Source organism: Pristiophorus japonicus, chromosome 7 (assembly GCF_044704955.1).
Source record: "Pristiophorus japonicus isolate sPriJap1 chromosome 7, sPriJap1.hap1, whole genome shotgun sequence".
NCBI classification, from domain to species: domain Eukaryota; kingdom Metazoa; phylum Chordata; class Chondrichthyes; family Pristiophoridae; genus Pristiophorus; species Pristiophorus japonicus.
The window spans coordinates 72,325,228-72,351,082 of NC_091983.1; the positions used below are offsets into that span (position 1 = coordinate 72,325,228).

General features: G+C 44.0%; 1 protein-coding gene across 1 annotated transcript in view; it reads right to left on the reverse strand.

Moving 5' to 3' along the window:
• The window catches only part of LOC139266788 (meprin A subunit alpha-like), a 75,895-nt gene extending 50,775 nt beyond the window's left edge, over positions 1 to 25,120 (reverse strand). The window contains exons 1-9 of the mRNA XM_070884381.1: positions 25,055 to 25,120; positions 24,953 to 24,977; positions 24,787 to 24,840; positions 24,566 to 24,606; positions 24,392 to 24,467; positions 22,438 to 22,555; positions 14,637 to 14,812; positions 12,892 to 13,113; positions 12,636 to 12,782 (exon numbers count right to left, since the gene is read on the reverse strand). Coding sequence (XP_070740482.1) covers positions 12,636 to 12,782; positions 12,892 to 13,113; positions 14,637 to 14,812; positions 22,438 to 22,555; positions 24,392 to 24,467; positions 24,566 to 24,606; positions 24,787 to 24,840; positions 24,953 to 24,977; positions 25,055 to 25,120 — 925 coding nt within the window. The remainder of the gene's footprint in view (positions 1 to 12,635; positions 12,783 to 12,891; positions 13,114 to 14,636; positions 14,813 to 22,437; positions 22,556 to 24,391; positions 24,468 to 24,565; positions 24,607 to 24,786; positions 24,841 to 24,952; positions 24,978 to 25,054) is intronic.
• Between the last annotated feature and the right edge of the window lie 735 nt (positions 25,121 to 25,855).

The window sequence follows — 25,855 nt, forward strand, 5'->3', positions numbered from 1 at the left end:
GGCGGTACAGGCTAGAAGGGCCGAATGGCCTACTCCTGCACCTATTTTCTATGTTTCTATGTTTCTAAATCCATGCTGACTCTGCCTGACCAGATTATGCTTTTCCATATGTCCTGCTACTACTTCTTTAATAATGTACTCCAACATTTTTCCAGCCACAGATGTTAGGCTAACTGGTCTATAGTTTCCAGCATGTTGACGGCCTCCTTTTTTAAATAAGGACGTTACATTTGCAGTTTTCCAATCTGCTGGGACCTCTCCAGAATCCAGGGAATTTTGGTAAATTACAACCAGATCTATATGTTTCCTCAGCTGTCATCCTGTATCACACTAGTGGTGTATGTGCTCACTAATCTATCAAAGGAAGTTCAAAGATATACTGGCAAAATGGTTAAATAGAAAATATTTTAAATTTTTGCATTTGTCTGGAAGAGAGTAACACTAAACAAGCAGAGGAAAACCAAATACCCATTATCCCTCGACTACAAATAAAATAAACACTGTCCATGAAACCTTCATATACTTTACAAAAAAAACATTCTTTCAAACAACAGATGTGTTTTTCCCCACTCTTAGAGTTCAGAGATCACAATGTTTGAGAGTAGGCACCAGATAAATTGCTGACAAGTTAACACAATGTACAAGGTTTCTTCAAATATTTTGAATTATCATCGAACAAAGACTTTTAATAAGTAAGCTGAGTACTTTAATTTCAGTGCTCTTTGGATGTACTTAGATAGTAGTACCTGTAGTTAAATGCATAACATGTTAGGGTTTTTATAATAGTTGTTGTGCCACAAAACTATTCTTCAATCATTTACTAGTTCCTTATCATTTATACTTCGATAGGCTTAGTCAACAATACAGGGTTTTCTCCACCTGGCATTCTTATCTTTAGATGTCATCCAAATAAATGATGTTGTTCTATCATTTTTAGGCAGCATAATTGGGGACTGAATCATATCATGGGTTGGAAGACCTTTCACTTTGAATCGACATGAATAGACTTAACAAGTTTCAAATCTTACCTTTATGATAGTTGATTGGGGTGCTACATAAAATTATAACTGAAATCTACACCCAGTTCCTATATCAGTTCTCAAAATAAAATTCAATAATGGCTCAGTGATCACAATAATCGCTCTAATCTCTAAAAGCAAAGGTCTTTGGTTTAGACACCTCCAGGACTTCGAGCACATAATCTAGGCTCACATTTCAGTGCAATAGTAAAGAAATATTGTTTTGTCAGAGGTGCTGTCTTTCAGATGCGACATTAAACCCAAGCCCCCATATGAACGCTTAGCTGAACTTAAAATATCCCGTGGCACTATTCAAAAAAGAGCAGCGGAGTTCTCCTCGTTTTGTGACCAATAGAAACATAGAAACATAGAAAATAGGTGCAGGAGTAGACCATTCGGCCCTTTGAACCTGCACCGCCATTCAATGAGTGCATGGCTAAACATGCAACTTCAGTACCCGATTCCTGCTTTCTCGCCATACACCTTGATCCCCCTAGTAGTAAGGACTACATCTAACTCCTTTTTGAATATATTTAGTGAATTGTCTTCAACAACTTTCTGTGGTAGAGAATTCCACAGGTTCACCACTCTCTGGGTAAAGAGGTTTCTCCTCATCTCGGTTCTAAATGGTTTACCCCTTATCCTTAGACTGTGACCCCTGATTCTGGACTTCCCCAACATTGAGAACATTCTTTCTGCATCTAACCTGTCTAAACCCGTCAGAATTTTAAAAGTTTCTATGAGATCCCCTCTCATTCTTCTGAACTCCAGTGAATACATGCACAGTTGATCCAGTCTTTCTTGATAGGTCAGTCCCGCCATCCTGAGAATCAGTTTGGTGAACCTTCACTGCACTCCCTCAATAGCAAGAATGTCCTTCCTCAAGTTAGGAGACCAAAACTGTACACAATACTCCAGGTGTGGCCTCACCAAAGCCCTGTACAACTGTAGTAACACTGCCTGCCCCTGTACTCAAATCTCCTCGCTATGAAGGCCAACATGCCATTTGCTTTCTTAACCGCCTGCTGTACCTGCATGCCAACCTTCAATGACTGATGTACCATGACACCCAGGTCTCGTTGCACCTCCCCTTTTCCTAATCTGTCACCATTCAGATAATAGTCTGTCTCTCTGTTTTTACCACCAAAGTGGATAACCTCACATTTATCCACATTATACTTCATCTGCCATGCATTTGCCCATTCACCTAACCTATCCAAGTCCCTCTGCAGCCTCATAGCATCCTCCTCGCAGCTCACACTGCCACCCAATTTAGTGTCATCCGCAAATTTGGAGATACTACATTTAATCCCCTCGTCTAAATCAGTAATGTACAGTGTAAACAGCTGGGGCCCCAGCACAACCTTGCGGTACCCCACTAGTCACTGCCTGCCATTCTGAAAAGTCCCCATTTACTCCTACTCGTTGCTTCCTGTCTGCCAACCAGTTCTCAATCCACGTCAGCACACTACCCCCAATCCCATGTGCTTTAACTTTGCACATTAATCTCTTGTGTGGGACCTTGTCGAAAGCCTTCTGAAAGTCCAAATACACCGCACCAACTGGTTCTCCCTTGTCCACTCTACTGGAAACATCCTCAAAAAATTCCAGAAGATTTGTCAAGCATGATTTCCCTTTCACAAATCCATGCTGACTTCGACCTATCATGTCACCTCTTTCCAAATGCGCTGCTATGACATCCTTAATAATTGATTCCATCATTTTACCCACTACTGATGTCAGGCTAACCGGTCTATAATTCCCTGTTTTCTCTCTCCCTCCTTTTTTAATACTTATCTCTCAATGAACACAGACAAAACCAGATTATCTGGTCATTCATCTCATTGCTGTTTGTGGGACCTTGCTGTTCACATATTGATTGCTGTATTTGTCGACAAAACAACAGCAACCACACATCAAGAGTAACTGATTGGCAATAAAGCACTCTGGGATGTGCTGCGAGAATGAAAGGTACTATATAAATGCAAGTTATTTTTTTCTCTGTAACCCTGAGCTCCATAATCCACAACTAATTGACACTGACTGGGTTACCTGACTAAAGGGGAAGATTTACACTGTTCATTTTATATATATTTATATGTAGTGAAATTTTTTTAAATCTTTATAGCCATGTTTATTCACTATAAATAGTGAACAGTAGATCCTTAAAGGTAGGCTAATATGGTAAGTAGAAAATACAATGCCAGAAAAGCAGCAAAAGCTCTTCTGAGACTAAAGTTGAAGGGACAAAATTGCCCTGCGCCCCGATTGGGGGCGGTAACCCACTCGGGGCGGGACTTCCTGCACCCGACGCAGAAGTCCCATCCTGGCCGCTGAATTGGGCTTACAGCCCCTCAAAGGAAGTGCAGCGCAATCTCGCGTGCTCCATTTTCTTTAGGGGCGGTTCCCGCGGCACTAACGGGGCGAGTCGTACAGCGCCGCTCTGCGTACCGCTGACTCACTTCAAGGCCGCTTCCCTTCGCTTAAAGGCATCTGACGACCTCCGTTGGACCAGCAGGGCAACGTGGTACTGAGCCTGTAGCTCGCCACCCAAAACAGAATGCCGGGCTGCATGATGGCGGCCCGGACCATGGAAAAAAACAGGTCGGCTAACCGACCCGAGAGTCGACAAAAAAACGAAGATGGCGACGTGTGGCGCTGCATCCTCCACTTTGTCAGCCAACTTCGCCCCCCGCCGAAAGATGCCCTGGTGGCACGAACAGGCCTCTCAAAAATGGACAATTTCGCCCCTAAATATTCTAATTTTACACATTTTTTATGAATGAAAAAAACATTTTCTATGCATTTTCTATGTGGCGAATTTAAGATGCAGCTGTCTGTGGAATGGAAACAAATCATTTTAGAACATAGGAACATAAGAAATAGGAACAGGAGTACGCCATTCAATAAGATCATGGCTGATCTGATCATGGACTCAGCTTCACTTCCCCGCCTGTTCCCCTTATTCCCTTATTACTCAAGAAACTGTCTATTTCTGTCTTAAATTTATTCAATGTCCCAGCTTCCACAGCTCTCCAAGGCAGCAAATTCCACAGATTAACCCTCTAAGAGAAGAAATTCCTCCTCATCTCTGTTTTAAATGGGCGGCCCCTTATTCAAAGATCATGCCCTCTAGTTCTAGTCTCCCCCATCAGTAGAAACATCTTCTCTGCATCCACCTTGGCAAGCCCCCTCATAGTCTTTTACGTTTCGATAAGATCACCTCTCATTCTTCTGAACTCCAATGAGTAGAGGCCCAACCTACTCAACCTTTCCTCATAAGTCAACCCCCTTATCCCCGGAATCAACCGAGTGAACCTTCTCTGAACTGCCTCCAAAGCAAGTATATCCTATCATAAATATGGAAACCAAAACTGCACACAGTATTCCAGGTGTGGCTTCACCAATACTTTGTATAGCTACAGCAAGACTTCCCTGCTTTTATATTCCATCCCCTTTGCAATAAAGGCCGAGGTACCATTGGCCTTTCTGATCACTTGCTGTACCTGCATACTATCCTTCGTGTGTTTCATGCACAAGTATCCCCAGGTCCTGAAAGGTCAAAACATGAACATGGAGTATGATTGTATTATGATATAATTGAGAAAGCAGGAGACCTCTTACAGAACTTTCTGAATTGCAGAGGAATTAAAGGGCCCCAGTTTCCACATGATTTGAGTCTGATTTTTAGGAGCAACTGGTGGAGAACGGACTACCGTAGAAATCGCAATTCTCCACTTTTTTTTTCTGCAGTTCTAGTCAGGTAGAACAGTTCCACTTTGGAACAGAATTTTTTCTTCAAAAGGGGGCGTGTCTGGCCACTGACGCCTGATTTCAATGTTTCCACAGTGAAAACGTACTCCAAACTAACTTAGAATGGAGCAAGTGAAGATTTTTGTACAACTGAAAAAACCTGTTCTACACATTAAAAAATCAGGCGCAGGTTACAAATTAGGCGTCCAGAACGAGGTCGGGGGGAGGGGGGGGGAAGGGAAGTCATTAAATTCTATAATAAATCCTTATTTATACTTATACAAATATTATACAAATAAATCCAACCTGAATAAACATTTATAAGCAAAGAAAAGATTAAATAAACCATCTTCCTACCTGTGTGAAAGTGCTTCAGGCAGGCCTTTCGGGACCGAAGACTGAACCGGTCGGCCCTAGACTTCTGGCAGGGCCCGTCCCCAGCACCAGATTTACAGGTAGGTGGCGTTGGGTCGGGTCGGGGAGGTTCGGTTCGGTTCGGGTCGGGGGGAGGGAGGGAGAGAGAGGGAGAGAGAGAGAGGGAGGGGGAGAGAGCGAGAGGGAGGGAGGGGGAGGTTAGGTCGGGGAGGGGGAGGGGGAGGTCAGGTCGGATCCAGTCCGGGGGCGGGGAGCGGAAGTCGGATCGGGTCCAGTCGGGGGGGGGGGGATGCGGGAGCAGGAGCGCGGGTCGGGTCGGGTCCCATCGGGGGGTAGGGGCGGAGCGGGAGCGGGAGCGCGGGTCTGGACGGGTCAGGTCCAGTTGGGGGGGGGGGGGGTCGGGTCGGGGGGCGGGGGGGGGGTCGGGTCGGGGGGCGGGAGCGCGGGTCGGGTCGGATCCAGTCGGGGGGGGGGGGCATGGAGCGGGAATCAGGTCGGGTCCAGTTGGGGGGGGAGCGGGAGCGGGAGCAGGAGCGGGAGCGGGAATCGGGTAATCGGGTCGGGTCCGGAGGCGGGGGGGGGAGCGGGAGTAGGGTCGGGTCGGGTCCAGTCGGGGGGGGGGGTCAGGTCGGGGGGCAGGAGCGCGGGTCGGGTCCGGAGGCGGGGGGGGGGGGGGAGCGGGAGTCGGGTCGGGTCGGGTCCAGTCGGGGGGGGGGGGGGGGAGCGGGAGCGGGAGTCGGGTCCGGTCCGGTCCGAGGGGGGGAGCGGGAGCGAGAATCGGGTCGGGTCCAGTCCGGGGGTGGGGAGCGGGTATCGGGTCCAGTCCAGAGGCAGGGCGGTGGGGAGCAGGTGTCGGGTCTGGTCGGGGGGGGGGGGGGGGGGTGTGGGGGGAAGCAGGAGCTGGCCGTGGGAGGAGCCTTATTCACGCAGCCCCAGTGAGGCCATTCGGCCAGGGCTAGGGGCTGTGTGCTTCGGGCCCCTCCCACACAGTTTCAGGCGCCTGGAGCTACTGCACTTGTGTGCCCACTGTAGCGCGCATGTGCAGAGATCCCGGCACTGTTTTCAGTGCAGGGACCTGGCTCCGCCCCCCCACAGCTCGTGCTGCGCTGCGCCGAGGGCCAGAGGACCTGCAGGGAGGTGGAGAATACGGAGGATTTGGTTTTCTACCAGTTAAACTTCAATGTGCTTGGCTAGCATTTCTTGGCTTTCTAGTGCCCAGGATATTTAGCTTGTCCAACGCTTTTCCTCCTGTTTATTGGCACCTGTACTAGAGTTTCAGAAATGGTGAAGTAAGCAATGCTAGAAAAAATACATCTGCAATGAGTCTCGTCAAAGTTGGGGCTGAACCATTGGATCGTAGTTCAACTGGTAGAAAACCAAATTGTAGCACTTTGGAGCCTCAAATCCTCCAGTTTCCACCACTGTGAACAATGAAACCATAGAGATAGTTGACAAATTTAACAACCATGGGAGTTTGATACACAACGCACGTGCCTCAGAAGGAGAATTACATCAGCACTTTTTGAAACTTTTAAAATTGGAGAAACTTTTATAATCTATTATTGATTTACATCTTAGACTTTTAACAACTCTTAGAAACGTTTTAAAACTTTTTAACAACTCTTAGAAACTTTTGAAATAAATTGGGAATCTTTATCAACTTTTAACTTTTAAAATAACCTTGGAAGTCACCTTCCTAATACCTGCCCCCCAACCTAGCCTTGGGCCACCTACCATCAATGGCGCTACCCGGCGCCGAGCTTGCGACCAACACTTCCCCGTAGGCAATTAGGCTTATAGAGCTGTGCCTGGTCTCCAGTTGTCTTGGACCCCCTTGCCACTGGACCAAGACCTTGTTGAGCTAAGCCCGTGTGGTTGCCGGTGTGCAGCGGCCACCCCACATTAAAAGAATTCACGCACAGGCATCTTCCACTTCGTCAGTATGAAGTTCGGGACCTGGAACGTCAGGACCCTCATGGACAATCCCAACAGCAACAGGCCGGAATGCTGCACCGCCATAGTTGCCCGGGAACTCAGACGTTTTGACATTGACATCGCCGCCCTAAGCGAGACCCAGCGGGCAGGGGAAGGCCAGTTGAAGGAACATGGTGGAGGTTACACCTTTTTCTGGAAAGAGAAACCAGAGGCAGAACACTGCTTTCATGGAGTCGGCTTTGCCGTCAAGAATGAGCTGGTCGACCACCTCAAAGAGTCCCCCTGTGGGGTTAACGAATGCCTCATGACTCTCCGTATCACCCTATCTCGGAACCAATGTGCCACAGTCATCAGTGCGTACGCCCCTACACTCGATGCAACGGATGAGGCCAACCTTGAGACATCCTTGTCCACGTCACCATGGGCGACAAATTGATCTTCCTGAGTGATTTTAATGCCAGGGTTAGCAAAGACACAGCCCTCTGGGGAGGCGTGATTGGCAGAGAGTGGGTAGGGAAAGCCAATTCCAGCGGTACCCTACTCCTGACAAAATGTCTAGAACATGAACTCATCACCAACACCCTGTTCCGCCAGAGGGACAAATAAAAGGCATCGTGGCAACACACTCACTCCAAACACTGGCACCTGCTCGACTATGTCATCGTCTGAGCCAGGGATCGCAAGGATGTGCGATTCACCCACGCTATGACAGGAGTTGACGACTGCTGGACGGACCACCGCCTAATCCGATCCATCATTAACATTAACATTGCCCCAAAGCAGAGGGGACAACAGAAGCAGTTCCGCAAAAAAGTTAATGCCGGGGCACTTCGAGATCCAGCTAAAAGAGCCCTATGTAGCCAGTGCCTCATAGCCAATCTGGCGTGCCTTGATGACCCTGAGATGCTGAATCCCCATAGCGCTTGGTCTGCCCTCCAGGCCTCTATAACCAGTGCCTTTGAAGAGACACTTGATCACTCAACCAGAAAACATCAGGACTGGTTTGATGAAAATGATCAAGAGATTGAAGAACTAATAGATCGCAAGCACAAAGCATTTCTGAGCCTCAAGCAACAGCCCAACTCGGGAGCTGCAAAACAACATTACAGACGGCTCAAGGCTCAGGTCCAACAAAAAACTCGGGACCTAAAGAACAGGTGGTGGATGGAGAAAGCACAGGAGATACAACAACTGGTCGACAGCCACAATATGCGAGGATTTTTCGCTGCAGTCAAGGCCACCTACGGTCCAAACTCCCAAAGCACTACCTCACTCCTGGCCAAGAACGGGGAAACACTCATCAAGGACATCGAGGCTGTCAGGGCCCGATGGACGAAGCACTTTGAAGATCTCCTCAATCGAGACTCTGCCTTTGACTCGAGTGTTCTCGATTCCATCCCGCAGCATGTGACCCGCCATCAAATCAGTGAAACTCCAACGTCGCACGAGGTAGGCAAAGCCATAAAACAGCTTAAGAATAACAAGGCTACGGGTGTGGATGGAATCCCTGCTGAGGCGCTAAAATATGGCAGAGAGGCGCTGTTGGCGCGGATACTTGACCTCATCTCTCTCATCTGGAGCGAGGAGAGCATGCCGGGAGATCTAAGAGATGCAGTGATTGTGACCATTTTTTAAAAAGGGGACAAGTCCGACTGCGGCAACTACAGGGGAATCTCCCTGCTTTCAGCCACTGGGAAAGTTGTCACTCGAGTTCTCCTCAATCGTCTTCTCCCTGTGGCCGAGGAGCTCCTCTCGGAATCACAAAGCGGATTTCGTCCCCTACGGGGCACAACAGACATGATTTTTGCAGCGTGCCAGTTGCAGGAAAAATGTAGGGAGCAGCGCCAGCCCTTATACATGGCCTTTTTCGATCTTACAAAGGCCTTTGACATTGTCAACCATGAGGATCTATGGAGCGTCCTCCTCCGTTTCGGATACCCCCAAAAATTTGTCAACATCCTTCGCCTGCTTCATGATGACATGCAGGCCGTGATCCTTACCAACGGATCCATTACAGACCCAATCCACGTCCGGACCGGGGTCAAACAGGGCTGCGTCATCACTCCAACCCTCTTCTCAATCTTCCTCGGCGCCATGCTCCACCTCACAATCAACAAGCTCCCCGCTGGAGTGGAACTAAACTACAGAACCAGTGGGAAGCTGTTTAATCTACGCCACCTCCAGGCCAGGTCCAAGATCAACCTAACCTCTGTCGTTGAGCTGCAGTATGCGGACGATGCCTGCTTCTGTGCACATTCAGAGGCTGAACTCCAGGATATAGTCAATGTATTCACTGAGGCATATGAAAGCATGGGCCTTACACTTAACATCAGTAAGACAAAGGTCCTCCACCAGCCTGTCACCGCCGCACAGCACTGCCCTCCAATCATCAAGATCCACGGTGCGGCCCTGGACAACGTGGACCATTTCCCATATCTCGGGAGCCTCTTATCAACAAAGGCAGACATTGATTCGGAGATTCAGTATCGTCTCAAGTGCGCCAGCGCAGCCTTCGGCCGCCTGAGAAAAAGAGTGAAGACCAGGCCCTCAAATCTACCACCAAACTCATGGTCTACAGGGCTGTAATAATACCCGCCCTCCTGTATGGATCTGAGGCATGGACGATGTATAGAAGGCGCCTCAAGTCGCTGGAGATATATCACCAACAATGTCTCCGCATGATCCTGCAAATCCCCTGGGAGGACAGGCGCATCAACATCAGTATCCTCGACCAGGCTAACATCCCCAGTATTGAAGCACTGACCACACTCGATCAGCTTCGCTGGGCAGGCCACATAGTACGCATGCCAGATATGAGACTCCCTAAACAAATGCTTTATGCGGAGCTCCTTGATGGTAAATGAGCCAAAGGAGGACAGCGGAAATGTTATAAGGACACCCTCAAAGCCTCCCTGGTAAAGTGTGACATCACCACTGACACCTGGGAGACCCTGGCCGCAGACCGCCCGAGGTGGAGAAAGTCCATCTGGGAGGGCGTTGAGCTCTTCGAGTCTCAACGCAAAGAGCATGAAGGGGCCAATCATAGGCAGCGGAAGGAGCGCGTGGCAAACCAGCCCGACCGACGGCTTCCCTCGACGAATGTCTGTCCCACCTGTAACAGGGTCTGTAGCTCTTGTATCGGACTGTTCAGCCATCAAAGAACTCACTTTGGGAGTGGAAGCAAGTCCTTCTCGATTCCGAGGGACTGCCTATGATGATGACATCGGCAAATAGAGATCACCAGCTGTGTTTTGTGATCTCTTGACCAAATGGACTAGCCCCATCTTGACAAGAATGCGTGAAAGTTAAGAATCCAACTAACAACCAAACTCAGATTATACAACTATCTTGTTATCCCAGCAGATACATAGGCTCCTATAGTTTGTGACCTATCAGGACTGGATGCCTTTGACCAATGGCATCTCTGATGAATACTTGAAGTACGCTGGTACAACTACGTCAGGAACACGGAGATCAAAGGTGCATAGAACAACCTTGAGGCCACATCTAGAGTACTGCGTACAGTTTTGGTCTCCTTATTTAAGGAAGGATATACTTGCATTGGAGGCAGTTCAGAGAAGGTTCACTAGGTTGATTCCTGAGATGAAAGGTTTGACTTATGAAGAAAGGTTGAGTAGATTGGGTCTATACTCATTGGAGTTTAAAAGAATAAGAGGTGATCTTATTGAAACATATAAGATAATGAGGGGGCTTGACAGGGTAGATGCAGACAGGATGTTTCCACTCATGGAGGAATCTAGAACTGGGGGCATAGTTTCAGAATAAGGGGTCACCCATTTAAAACTGAGATGAGGAATTTCTTCTCAGAGGGTCGTAAATCTGTGGAATTCTGTACCCCAGAGAGCTGTGGAGGCTGGGTCATTGAATATATTTAAGGTGGAGACAGACAGATTTGTGAGCGATAGGGGGTTATGGGGAGCGGGCAGGGAAGTGGAGCTGAGTCCATGATCCGATCATCCATGATCTTATTGAATGGCGGAGCAGGCTCGACGGGCCAAATGACCTACTTCTTATGTTCTTATAACCTGCTGTCTCCTAAACCATCAGTCTCCAGCAACTGCAACTATTCAAGCATATCGCCCAGTCAGTGAGAAATTTGATGTGAAGAGACCCCTGCAGCGCAATCAAGGTTCCCTCTCGATTCCCATAGACCTCGCAGCCAACCAAGACCCAATTGCAACCATGCAGTCGAAACAAGTTATCGCAGACTTCCACATTACGTGGCACTTCGTATTCCATTGAATATAGAACATTAAGCGGTAATCTAATTGAAGTGTTTAAAATGATTAAATGATTTGATAAGGTAGATAGAGAGATACTATGCCCTCTGGTGGGGTAGTCCAGAGCAAGGGGGCATCAATGTTCCCTTCAATGCAGCCATGCAGCCACGCAACGCTCTGAAGGTCCTGCGCAACTGGTGAGCCAGCTTTTAAGTAGAAAAAACGCACATGCGCAGATTTTTGAATGGTCCACGCAGCCTGATAAAGGGGCCGCGCGGGCCAAAGAAAGTTAGAGAGAACATTGGGAGGGGCAGAACCTTAAAATTAGAGCTCGGTCATTCAGGGGTGATGTCAGAAAGCACATCTTCACACAAAGGGTAATGGAAATCTGGAACTCTTTCCTCCAAAAAGCTGTTGAGGCTAGGTCAAATGAAAATGTTAAAAAAGAGATTGATAGGTTTTTGTTAAGCAAGAGTATTAAGGGTTACGGAACCAGGACAGGTAGATGGTTTTAAAATTCAGGTCAGCCATGATCGAATTGAATTGCAGAACTGGCTCGAGGGGCTGAATGGCCTACTCTTCTTCCTCTGTTTCAAAGTCAGAGAAAACTGGAAACATCGTACTCACACCACTATGAGTGAAGTCACGAAAACTGCCTATTTCCACCTGGGTAACATCATCTGACTCTGCCCTGCCTCAGTTCATCTGCTGTTGAAACCCTCATCCATGCTTTTGTTACCTCTCGACTTGACTATTTCAACACATTCCTGGCTGGCTTCCTACTTTCTACCCTCCGTAAACTTGAGGCCATCCAAAACTCTGCTGCCCATGTCTTAACTCACATCAAGTCCCGTTCACCTATCCTCCCGTGCTTGCTGACCTACATTGGCTCCTGGTTGAGCAACTTCTCAATTTTAAAATTCTCATCCTTGCTTTCCAGTCCCTCCATAGCCTCGCCTCAGCCTATCTCTGTAATCTCCTCCAGCCCTAGAACCCTCTGATATCTGCGCTCTTCCTAATTCTGAGCATCCTCGATTTTAATCGCTCCACCATTGGCGACCGTGCCTTCAGCTGCCTAGGCCCTAAGCTCTAGAATTCCCTCCCTAAATCTCTCCACCTCTCTTTCCTCCTTTAAGACTCTCCTTAAAATCTACCTCTTTTCTGTTGTAATATCTCAGTGTCAAATTTTGTTTGAGAACACTCCTATGGGATGTTTTACTACATTAAAGGTGCTTTATAAATACAAGTTGTTATTGTTGCAGGCGATTAGCAGTAGTAGTAAAATAAGAAGAGTTGGAAAGCATGCACCTACCTCTGCATTTGCCATTTAGAGTATGATCTTCATTTCCAGGACTGCTCTTCACATGAACCCAGTTGGCATCTGCATGTTCACCCTGAATCATGCCACAGATATTAATGAATTCAAATGCACACTGGTCCAACAGTGTGAGAGAAGAAGCTGAGAAAAAGATTTGCGTGAAAATGAATTTGATTAATCTGTCTTTAAGTGCTGAACTCTCTGAAGAGTCCTACTTTCATTACATGTAAAGAATAAAAACTGAACTTACTGCAGTTATACATGCGATTTAGCCTCAGCAAATCAATAGCACTGAAGTCCAATCGCTGTCCGATTATTTCATCAAATGCTGGTATCTTTGTAGTGATAGTAGGAAAACTAACATTTTTGTTGAAAGAGAATGGTGCATAATGCATCAAAGATTCATAATCATATGGAGAATTCAGGTCGGTAATATAATCATCATTATATACAACGAAGTTGTGCTCCATATCTGAATATAAAAGTACAACAGTTGATATTCAGCTGTAGTGAAGGATATTTTTATGTTCAAAGTTATTGATTACATTTCAGATATACTTTATCAGATTACATGTTTGTTTAAACTATATCTGGGATATTACACCAGTAATAATGCATTCCCATTCTTCTTTCACAACTCGCGAGCACTAGAGGTTCAATTGAGATGAGAAGAATCGTGATATACCTTCAACAAGTGCAATATCTCCATGTATTTGATAAACATTGCTGGATTAATCTAAAATTAAAATTGAACGTTGTTTGTGTATCTGTACATTGTAATATTTAATAAATAACGTTGTGGACTCTCAACTTTGAGCCAGAAGGCGGTAGGGTTCAAGTTCCACTGAAGGTCCTTGAACACAATCTAGTCTGACATTTCAGTGCAGTGCTATGCTGTTGCTGCATTGTTAAAGGTGCTATCTTTCAGATGAGATATTAAACTGCTTGGGTGGATGTAAAAAATCTATTTATAGAGCAGAGGAGTTCTCCCACTATCCTGGACAACATTTATCCCTCAACCAATACCATCAAAATAGACAAATTGGTTATCCTTCTAACTACCGTTCTTGGGACCTTGTTTAAGCAAAAAACAACAGTGACTAACTTCAAAAGAAATTCATTGGCTGTAAAACATTTCAAAACATTCTGGGAATGTAAAAGGTGGTATTTAAATACAAGTTCTTTCTTTCTATTGAGAAAATGCCAACAATATTCAAAAGAATAAAAAAGCAATATACACTTTCAAAAGTTATTTAGTTAGTGCATCATGTTTAGAATCAGAAAGAATATATGTTTTCAGAGACATTTGGTTTGCATTGTGGCTTGAGTAGCTTTTAGCTCGTAATTTCAATTCATATTAGCCCAAAATAGGAAGAATACTCAAGTTTTTTTAAATTCATTCTCGGGGTGCAGGCATTGCTGGCAAAACCAGCAAATATTGCTCATCCCTAGCTGCCCTGAGAAGGTGGTGGTGGGCCTCCTTGTTGAACTGCTAGTGGTTTGATACAACTGAATGACTTGCTAGGCTACTTCAGAGTGTAGTTAAGAGCCAATCACATCAGTGTGGCACCAGAGTCACATATAGGCCAGACCATGTAAGGGTGGCAGGTTTCCTTCCCTAAAGAACATTAGTGACCAGTTGTTTTTTTATGACAATCCGATAGCTTCACAGTTACTTCTATTGACAAGAGTTTTTTTTATTTCCATATTTACTTTTAATTGAATTCAAATTCTCAAACTGCCATGGTGTGATTTGAACTCAGTTCTGTCACCAGTCACTGACATTGGACATTTTGGTCAATTTGCTTGGTCTTCTTGCCCAACAGCTTCAGCGCGATGGTTTGGGGCTTCACACTCAAAGTCAGGGGTAAACCAATTTCTAGGCCATTGTGTTTTTTAAAATGTTGTAATGAGTGGCTGTGCAACTACACTATTTACTGTGACAAGCAAGTGTACATTGCTATAATTGAAAGTGATGAACATTTGAAATCTTACCTGGAATAATTTCATCCCACCAAATGTTAACATAGTCATCACGGTCAGTTCTTGATTGCTCATGGTAAAATCCCAATGCATGTAGGAGTTCATGCTCAATAATAGCTTTTAAGTCACATCGTTCACCAATGGACACATTTTGGCCACTGTGCAAGTCACCAACAAAAGACCAGCACCTGTTTAATAGTATACTTAATTTTAAAAAACTTGCATTTATATAGCACCTTTACTTCAGGATGTCCTAAAGCGTTTTACAGCCAATTAAGTACTTTTCAAGTGTGGTCACTGTTGTAATGTAGGAAACATATTATATCATGGCACTATTATAACTTGAGATCAAATTTATATTTATTGTAATGTCAACTATGCACACTATGCTCTTCACTCGAGCAACATTGTAAGCATGTTGCGACTGAAAATCCCTGGCTGCTCCAGCGTATTCCTACCAGGTGTCTATTGAAACAAACTCAGTCAGGACCCACATATGTCGGATCCTGGCCTTGTGCTGATGTTTCTTGTATAAGCTTGAGGGGCAGAGCCTCCAACCGTTCCTAAAGACAATTAATGTAAGGGGGTGGAACTGGGGACTACCTCTGTTGGGACCTAGCATTGAGTTAACATAGGTACGCCTGGTCTCACCAAACGCCCCTTACCAACAGAGACGGATCTGGGTCCCACCTGGGGCTCCAGGCCTGGATTGGCGCCTGGACATCACCTTTGATTACCAGTTTTTCTGGCCAGCCCTAAGCCCTAATTCCTTGTGGGAACCAGAAAGAGGTGAACAAAAGCCCCGCATATGCACAATCAGCCTTTGTTGAAGGAAAAGCTGTGAGGGCTTTTGCAGAGACAGTCAGGCATTAAATTGCTGTGAAAAGGATGGAATACATAAGCGAGGAGTTGAGAAATAAGCTTTAAGTCAAGCAAGATGAGTTGCTGAAGAGAGGTTGTGTATTGAGTTTATTATTTTCATATCAGTAAGTGAAGTAAGTTGTCCCAATTGATCTAGGTGAAGCTGATCATAATTGTTATTCTATATGTTCACCTTACTGTGAAATAAAGCAGCTTAATGATTGTATTAAACCTCACTTCGTCAGAGGGATTGAAAAAATAAACATGTGAAAGACATGAGTATCTGGTTCAGATCGCAAGGGGGTGCTATGTTACAACCCTGGGTTATGCTATTGAATAAGTTGATATAGGCCAGAAGTACCCTTTCCGAGGTTTACATTTTTTGAGCGAGATTTTCCTCTTGTTGGTATAAGGGATTGCATGGGTGCAGCACATTGAGGAAAATCAGGGAGGATTCTATATCTGTAACAGAGCCTGCCTCATTTTACGTGCTTTGAAATTAATGGATTGAAAATTGAGGGTGTGCATTCCTACACACTCAATTTTCCTCCATCTGTTGCACCCAGATGATTTGCTACAGCGAATGCAACAAGAGGAAAGCCTGCCCCACAGCTTTGAAAGTTTACAGATTTGAAGCAAGTTGAAAATTTGAAAGAAAACTGCATTTTCCTGAAATACACAGTTTGAAAAATTATGTTGAATGTTAACACTGTATTCGTATGTCAAAAACTATGGTTGGATTTTGATTATTTATTTGCTTGTTTACATTTATGATCTTATTTATCTGCTTCTTGATACAGTTGACCACCTTCATTCCTCCTTATCTTACGGGTATAAGCAGCCAATCTGTGCCCCGATTTCATTTTCATCCCAGTGTAGATTTCCTTTAGCCCCCTGATGCCAAGTTTACTCTTGGACCAAAGCTCTCTAGTTCTATGATGTAGCCACAGCCTTTAAAAGTCCCTCATTATCTCTTCTGTACAATATATCAACGGCAACTTATTCTTGTGTACCACTTTTAACATACCAAGGTACCTCAACAAGAATAGGGGTAGGAGCAATTCAGACACCAGCCAAGAATTAACAGAAGAATTAGAGAAGGTGTCCCAAAGGTAAGTTTAACTACATAAGGCGGAATTTTCCGGGGGAGTCAGTGTGGGAAATTAGATTTTTTTTAAGAACGGTCAGGAACCCATTATCACCCTGCTGCAACGTGCCTTAGCCAATGGCACATCTGTGATCTCGGATCGGACCCGATCCGCAGAGGCGGGCGACCCAATTAAAGCAATTATTGGCTTGTTCACAGACCCTTAATAATGGTTTTAACCTTACCTTTTAACTTTAACGGCTCGCCCATGGGGTCCACACTGCTCATGGACCATGTCTGTTAACCTCAGGCGGTAGAAGAATGGCCATTGAATCACCTGATTAGTTGACAGCTTGAAATGTACTATAACAGCTCCCATCTCATAGCTTTCACTTTCCAAGTGCAGAAGTTGTTGCTTATTCTATTTGGAACACAGATTGTGCTTTATGCAGGCTGCAAGTGTTTGGAGCAAACTCTCCAGCTAGTGTCACCTCATTGGAAGAACCTCTCTCACCATTGACAGATTGCTTCTGTCATCTCAACTTCACCTGCCATCTATTTCATCAGCATGTGTATCGTTTATACTATTTCACTTTGGTCGTCAGAATCTGACCACAATCAGCCCCAACACCAGCAGCACCAATGACAACACCAACCTTCTCCACAATCATCTGATGCTGCACAGGACAGAGGGCATTAGCATCCAACCGCATTGTTGCCCGGGAGGCCAGGGATGGCCTCACCATGGCCAGATTTACTTTACTTGATGCTGCATACCTTGGTTGCCACATGATGCGCCAGGTTGGCACCACTCCACACCAACATCATAAAGCTACAATGTCCAAGTCATTACTTTCACACTCATCACACTTGCGAGGGGTACTGTTATGTCTCATCATTCACTGCAACTCACTGAACCACTTACAAGGTGCACACAAATCTGTACATGAACGCAGTGTTGAAAATAAAGGTTTCAATGTTTGACAACACATTAACAGAAACTTCACATAAACATTGGATAAAACACCCAAATGGTTACCTTTGTGTGTTGTTAGTTGCTATGATTGCACTGCCCCGCGGTCATCAAAATCCACGGCGCGGCCTTGGACAACGTGGACCATTTTCCAAACCTCGGGAGCCTACTACCAGCAAAGACAGACAACGATGACGAGGTCCAACACCGCCTCCAGTGTGCCAGCGCAGCCTTTGGTCGCCCAAGGAAGAGAGTGTTCGAAGACTAGGCCTTCAAATCTGGCACCAAGCTTATGGTCTACAGGGCTGTAGTGATACCTGCCCTCCTGTATGGCTCAGAGACATGGACCATATACAGTAGACACCTCAAATGGCTGGAGAAATACCACCAACGGTGTGTCCGCAAGATCCTGCAAATTCCCTGGGAGGACAGGTGCACCAACATCAGTGTCCTCGATCAGGCCAACATCTCCAGCATCGAAGCACTGACCACGCTCGACCAGCACCGTTGGGTGGGCCACATCGTCCGCATGCCCGACACAAGATTCCCAAAGCAAGTGCTCTATTCGGAACTCCTACATGGCAAGCGATCCCCAGGTGGGCAGAGGAAACTTCTCAAGGACACCCTCAAAGCCTCCTTGATAACATCCCCATCGACACCTAGGAATCCCTGGCCAAAGACTGCCCTAAGTGGAGGAAGAGCATCTGGGAGGGTGTTGAGCACCTCGAGTCTCGTTGCCGAGAGCATGCAGAAAACAAGCACAGGCAGCGGAAGGAGCGTGCGGTAAACCAATCCCACCCACCCTTTCCTTCAACAACTGTCTGTCCCACCTGTGACAGAGACTGTAATTCCCATATTGGACTGTACAGTCACCTGAGAACTCACTTTGAGAGTGAAAGCAAGTCTTCCTCGATTTTGATGGACTGCCTATGATGATGATGACTAGGATGAAGGGGATTGTGAGGGGTGGCTAGTGAGATGGGGATATGATAATGTAGATAGGTGCAATGTATGTTGGTATGAGTAAGCATGTGCAGGAGTAGGGTATGGAAGGCAGAGTGATGGGGATGTGATGAGAGACACAGCAGGATGAAAGTGAGTGTGGCTTTGTACTAACGTTTTCTGATCTAATGCGATCATTGGAGGGTTTGTACCACTGCAACCAGATCCTCCTGATGACATCCCTGCTTGTGACCTCCTGTGCAATGTGCAACCAGGTTGTCTTGGTCTCTTGGGGAGGTCTCTTCCACCCATTGGAAGGGAAGAGTACCTCCCTCCATGCTCTGACTCCCTCCATAAGCATATGGAGGGAGTCATGGGTGAACCTGGGTGAAATCCTCTGCCTCTGTGCAGTGATTGTCAGTATTTGCAGCACTTCAATGCTATATGCACTGACAGCATAAACATTAAAAGTAAGGTGGACATGGTTCCTTTAAGGAACCCGGCTCAAGACACGTCATGAATGATGGCACCAGACCAACTCCATCAAATTGGGCGGGGAAACACGTTGGGCAGGCTTTACAAGCCCCATTGAGGTAAGTTCATTTTAGGCAGCAGGATGGAGCCAATAGTGGGGCCACGATCCACCACCGACACCAATCATGCCGGATTCATCAAGGTGAGCAAAATCTTGGCATTAGATTTTGAGGACGTTTTCAAGGTGGGCTGCAATATAGCAAGGCAGCAGGCTTAAGAAGAGAAGTCCACAGAGAAGGGCCATGATAGTTGAAGGCTCTGCCACCAAGAGGGAAGGGAGCACACAGTAGTCTAGACTCAGAAAAATGAAGGGTTGAAATTGGGAAGTAGTGTGTGAGGAAATTTCAGAGGTAGGGTGAAGCGAGGCCATGGAAGATTTGTAAATGAAATTGTGGAATTTAAAGTCAATGTGCTAGAGAATGGGGAGCAGTGGAGGTCAGTGAGAACAGGTTTGATATGTTGTGGAGATATAATACAAAATATGATGCTTTTTTGGTCAACTACATTTTTTATACCTTTACATAATTACTGGTTAAAGAGGAGATTAATGCAATAGTAAGGAAGGACATTAGCTTGGATGATGTGGAATCTGTATGGGAAGAGCTACGGAACACCAAAGGCAGAAAACGCTAGTGGGAGTTCTGTACAGACCACCAAACAGTAGTAGTGAGGTTGGGGATGGCATCAAACAGGAAATTAGGGATGCGTGCAATAAAGGTACAGCAGTTATCATGGGTGACTTTAATCTACATATAGATTGGACTAACCAAACTAGGAGCAATACGGTGGAGGAGGATTTCCTGGAGTATATAAGGGATGGTTTTCTACACCAGTATGTTGAGGAACCAATTAGAGAGCAGGCCATCCTAGACTGGATCTTCTGTAATGAGAGAGGATTAATTGGCAATCTTGTTGTGTGAGGCCCCTTGGAGAAGAGTGACCATAATATGGTAGAATTCTTCATTAAGATGGCGAGTGACACAGTTAATTCAGAGACTAGGGTCCTGAACTTAAAGAAAGGTAACTTCGATGGTATGAGATGTGAATTGGCTAGTATAGACTGGCGAATGATACTTAAAGGGTTGACGGTGGATAGGCAATGGCAGACATTTAAAGATCATATGGATGAATTTCAACAATTGTACATCCTTGTCTGATGTAAAAATAAAACGGGGAAGGTGGCTCAACCGTGGCTAACATGGGAAATTAGGGATAGTGTTAAATCCAAGGAAGAGGCATATAAATTGGCCAGAAAAAGCAGCAAACCTGAGGACTGGGAGAAATTTAGAATTCAACAGAGGAGGACAAAGGGTTTAATTAGGAGGGCAAAAATAGAGTATGAGAGTAAGCTTGCAGGGAACATAAAAACTGACTGCAAAAGCTTCTATAGATATGTGAAGAGAAAACGATTAGTGAAGACAAATGTTGGTCCCTTGCAGTCAGAATCAGGTGAATTTATAATGGCGAACAAAGAAATGGCAAACCAATTGAACAAATACTTTAGTTCCTTCTTCACTAAGGAAGACACAAATAACCTCCCGAAAGTACTAGGGGACCGAGGGTCTAGCGAGAAGGAGGAACTGAGGGAACTGAGGGAAATACTTATTAGTCAGGAAATTGTGTTGGGGAAATTGATGGGATTGAAGGCCGATAAATCCCCAGGGCCTGATAGTCTGCATCCTAGAGTACTTAAGGAAGTGGCCCTAGAAATGGTGCACGCATTGGTGGTCATTTTCCAACATTCTATAGACTCTGGATCAGTTCCTATGGATTGGAGGGTAGCTAATGTAACCCCACTTTTTAAAAAAGGAGGAAGAGAGAAAACAGGGAATTATAGACCAGTTAGCGTGACATCAGTAGTGGGGAAATGTTGGAATCAATTATTAAAGATGTAATAGCAGCGCATTTGGAAAGCAGTGACAGGATCAGTCCAAGTCAGCATGGATTTATGAAAGGGAAATCATGCTTGACAAATCTTCTAGAATTTTTTGAGAATGCAAAAGTGGACAAGGGAGAACCAGTGGATGTGATGTATTTGGACTTTCAAAAGGCTTTTGACAAGGTCTCATACAAGAGATTAGTGTGCAAAATTAAAGCACTTGGTATTGGGGGTAATATACTGACGTGGATAGAGAACTGGTTGGCAGTCTGGAAGCAAAGAGTAGGAATAAATGGTTCCTTTTCAGAATGACAGGCAGTGACTAGTGGGGTACCGCAACGTTCAGTGTTGGGACCCCAGCTATTTACAATATACATTAATGATTTGGACGAAGGAATTGAATGTAATATCTCCAAGTTTGCAGATGGCACTAAGCTGGGTGGCAGTGTGAGCTGTGAGGAGGATGCTAAGAGGCTGCAGGGTGACTTGGACAGGTTAGGTGAGTGGGCAAATGCATGGCAGATGCAGCATAATGTGGATAAATGTGAGGTTATCCACTTTGGTGGCAAATACAGGGAGGCGGAATATTATCTGAATGGTGACAGATTAGAAAAAGGGGAGGTGCAATGAGACCTGGGTGTCATGGTTCATCAGTCATTGAAAGTTGACATGCAGGTAGACCAGGCGGTGAAGAAGGCAAATGGCATGTTGGCTTTTATATCGAGAGGATTTGAGTATAGGAGCAGGGAGGTCTTACTGCATTTGTACAGGGCCTTGGTGAGGCCACATCTTGAAAATTGTGTACAGTTTTGGTCTCCTAATCTGAGGAAGGACATGCTTGCTATTGAGGGAGTGCAGCAAAGGTTCATCAGACTGATTCCCGGGATGGCAGGACTGACATATGAAGAAAGGCTAGATCAACTAGGCTTATATTCACTGGAATTTAGAAGAATGAGAGGGGTCTCATAGAAACATATAAAATTCTGATGGAATTGGACAGGTTAGATGCAGGAAGAATGTTCCCGATGTTGGGGAAGTCCAGAACCAGGGGGTCACAGCCTAAGGATAAGGGGTAAGCCATTTAGGACCTAGATGAGGAGAAACTTCTTCACTCAGAGAATTGTGAACCTGTGGAATTCTCTACCACAGAAAGTTGTTGAGGCCAGTGCATTAGATATATTCAAAAGGGAGTTAGATGTGGCCCTTACGGCTAAAGGGATCAAGGGGTATGGAGAGAAAGCAGGAATGGGGTACTGAAGTTGCATGATCAGCCATGATCATATTGAACGGTGGTGCAGGCTCGAAGGGCCGAATGGCCTACTCCTGCACCTATTTTCTAAGTTTTTATGTTTAATAGGGGAGAAATAACGATCAGCTCTATTCTTGCACAAACATTGAACATGCTCGTACAAAATTCCAATCCGCAATAAAATGGCACACAGAGCAATTTGGTAAGAGGACATTAAGTTTTCTACAAGAACAGCATTGATGATTTCTACTCTTAAATATTAATACAATTGTGAGATTTTGTACATACCCATCTAATTTTTGAAAATGTAGGAATGTTTCCTCTCCTTCATATGGTTTGAAATCAATGCATGATTTCAAGCGATACTGCTCAAATGCATGCAAGATTTCGCCCTTGGCATTTAGTTCTGAAAATTGAAAAACTAAAAATTAAACATTGCATTTGAATAAAACTATAAAATAAACCACAATGAGCTATATTTTCCAATTGATTAAATTTAGGTATAAAACCCTTATTTTAAAGAGTCTAAATATGCTCAGAAGAATGCACACTGATCAAAAATTATACTCCATAATCTCTACAGTGTGCATGTGACATTTTGTATTACAACTAGGCATATCTGCCTGTTACAATATGCCGAGTTGTAACACAAAAAGTCACATGCACACTGTAGAGATTATGGGGTATCATTTTTATTCCAAGATACTTCACCCAAATCAATATTGGGCCGAATATCAAGCCCTCATCGTACAGGATCAGATAATGGGTGAGTCCTAAATTACTGCCCATTAGACCAAGATCTGTGCTCTTACACATCTAATAACAACCTTCCATTACTGTGCAAAGAATTATTTGACTACAAATATTTTTATTTATATAGGATTACATAGGATATACAGCACAGAAACAGGTCATTCGACCCAAACAGTCTATGCCGGCGTTTGTGCTCCACTTGAACCTCCTCCAGTCTTTCCTCATCTAAATCTATCAGCATAATCCTCTATTGCCTTCTCCCTCATATGCTTTTCTAGCCTCCCCTTAAATGCATCTATACTATTCGCTTCAACCACTCCCCGTGGTAGCGAGTTCCACATTCTCACCATTCTCTAGGTAAAGAAGTTTCTTCTGAATTCTCTATTTGATTTTTTTGGTGACTATCTTATAGTTTTGCTCTTCCCCACAAGTGAAAACACTCTCTGTGTCTACTATCAAAACATTTCATAATTTTAAAGACCTCTATTAGGTCACCCCTCAGCCTTCTCATTTTAAGAAAAAAAAGACCCAGCCTGTTCACCTTTTCCTAATAGGTATACCCTCACATTTTTGGTATAATCCTTGTAAATCTTTTTTGCTTCCTCTCCAGTGCTTCTATATCCTTTTAATAATATGGTGACCAGAATTGTACGCAGTATTCCAAGTGCGGTCTAAACAAGGCTCATTACAAGTTTAGCATAACTTCTCCACTTTTCAATTCTATCCCTCTAAAAATAAACACTAGTGCTTGGTTTGTTTGGTTTGATTTGTGTATTTGTTCTCCGAGATCCCTTGCTCGTCTATCCCATTTAGATACTTATTTTCCAAGTAATAATTGACCTCCCTATTTATCTTACCCAAATGTAATACCTCACATTTATCTGTGTTAAATTTCATTTGCCAATTATATGTCCGTTCTGCAGGTTTATTAATGTCCTCCTGTAATTTGTTGCAGTTCTCTTCAGTATTGACTATACCCCCCAATTTGCTGTTAGAAATTATGTGTTTGATTCCAAAGTCTAAATCATTAATATAAATTGTGAACAACATTAGTCCCAGCACTGATCCTTGTGGAACACCGCTTTTAACCTTTTGCTACTCTGAATAGCTACCCTTTACCCCTACTCTCCGCTTCCTGTCTTGATGCTAGCTAGCTAGCCATTCTGCTTTCCATTCTTTTTTTATGAATTTATAAATTAAAATACAACAATGAATAATTATTTTCTGGAATCTAAAATAAAGTGACGTATGTTTTATTTATTTTAAGATGATTTCCCCTTTGAACTATAGTGTTTGTCATAAATAAATCACTCAAGTAGTCATTATAAAGATAGGAATAACTGGATATTTGGAAGCATTGTACCTCAATCAGGAGTAATATTATGATAATGATGTTACACTTTCAACAATAGATACTCATATCAGGATGTAAACCAATAGTGTTTGAATAACCTTCTGATTATTGGTAAATTTATATGTAAAGAGTTACCAAGGTTGTCAGCCAGAATGTATGGAATAGGGAATTTCCATCTCGATGTCGGATCTTTAAGAGCATTCCGTTCTTGCTGTAACAAAGTGAGGAAATCAATAATACATTCACAGATGAAAGCATAGTGTTATAAATTAGTTTATTATAAATCAACATAACATGTATCATACTCACAATCCCTGCAATGTCTCCTTGAAACAGAAACCTTTGGGATGCTAACAAAAAGATAATTAGAAAAGTACTGCAACATAAAATACTCTGCCTGCTGATGAAAGAAGTCACACCGAATAACAGAATATATAAGTTGCATTGATATTAATAATTTTAGCAGGATATACTTATTAAGTTTGAAAGATGTTGTAAAATGTGTTCTTAGTTGTAAATTTTAAACCTACCTAAATTTATTTGTGGAATGTCATCTCTTAAATCCCCAGCATCTACTTCATAAACTGGTTAAGGAAGAACAAGAAATTAATATGTTAATTATTGCAATCTGAGAAGTTGTGAAAGACTTAAAAAATATATAGCAGGAAAAAAAATACAAACAATCTCAACGTGTACCATTTCCAGAAGGAGTCTCTCTGATCTGGAAAAAGAATGATATTTGTTTAAATGGTGAAACAATAAAAAATATGCTTTTAATATGCAAGGAATGTATCTTACCACCAAAGTGCTACAGTATGTGAACAATAACGTTAAACAAAGGGAAAACAATCCAGAAGACTTCATGTTTGGAACAGTAGAAGCAAATGGATCAGCAGTGCTGTGTTATACAGACACATTTAAATTAAGTTTCCCAAATTTCTGGACTTTGTGCAGCAAATTTATCTTTTCAGCATTCTTGTACCATGCCAATAACATTTTCAGTGATTCAAATCTGCAGATCTGGCAGTATGCAAAGAAAGCAATAATCAAGCAATCTTGCTTTGAATAGTAAAACAGTCGTTTAGAGTTTTACTGTATTTTGCAAGTGATCCTGGCCTTTAGGAAACATAAAACGTTTTTGTAGATTATGAAAACAATCCAAAGGGCTAATGAATAATGTACCTGGAAAAGTGAACAATGCTTACTTTCTCTCCGTGTGCTGACATACGTTTTGAAAATCATCCAGAAAGTAATTCAGATATGATTATAAAGTAAGCATGTGTTGTTTTGGCTCAATTGGTAGAATTCTTGCCTCTGGGCCAGAAGGTTGTGGACTTGGAACCCCTTTCAGAGTTTAAACTTATAATCCAGGTTTGCATTGCAGGATAGAACTGAGGATGTGCTTCATTTTCTGCTTAAACTCTCAAGTCATGTCTATTTGTTCTGGTAGATGTTGGAGGTTTGAAGAAGCGCAGGAGGTTTCCTAATCAACATTCCTCCCTGAAATAATACTACAAAAAACAGAATAACTGGCTTTTTCCCAAATCAGTTCTGAACTTCACAGCTTTTCATATGCATGCCAAGTCCCTTATGAACCGA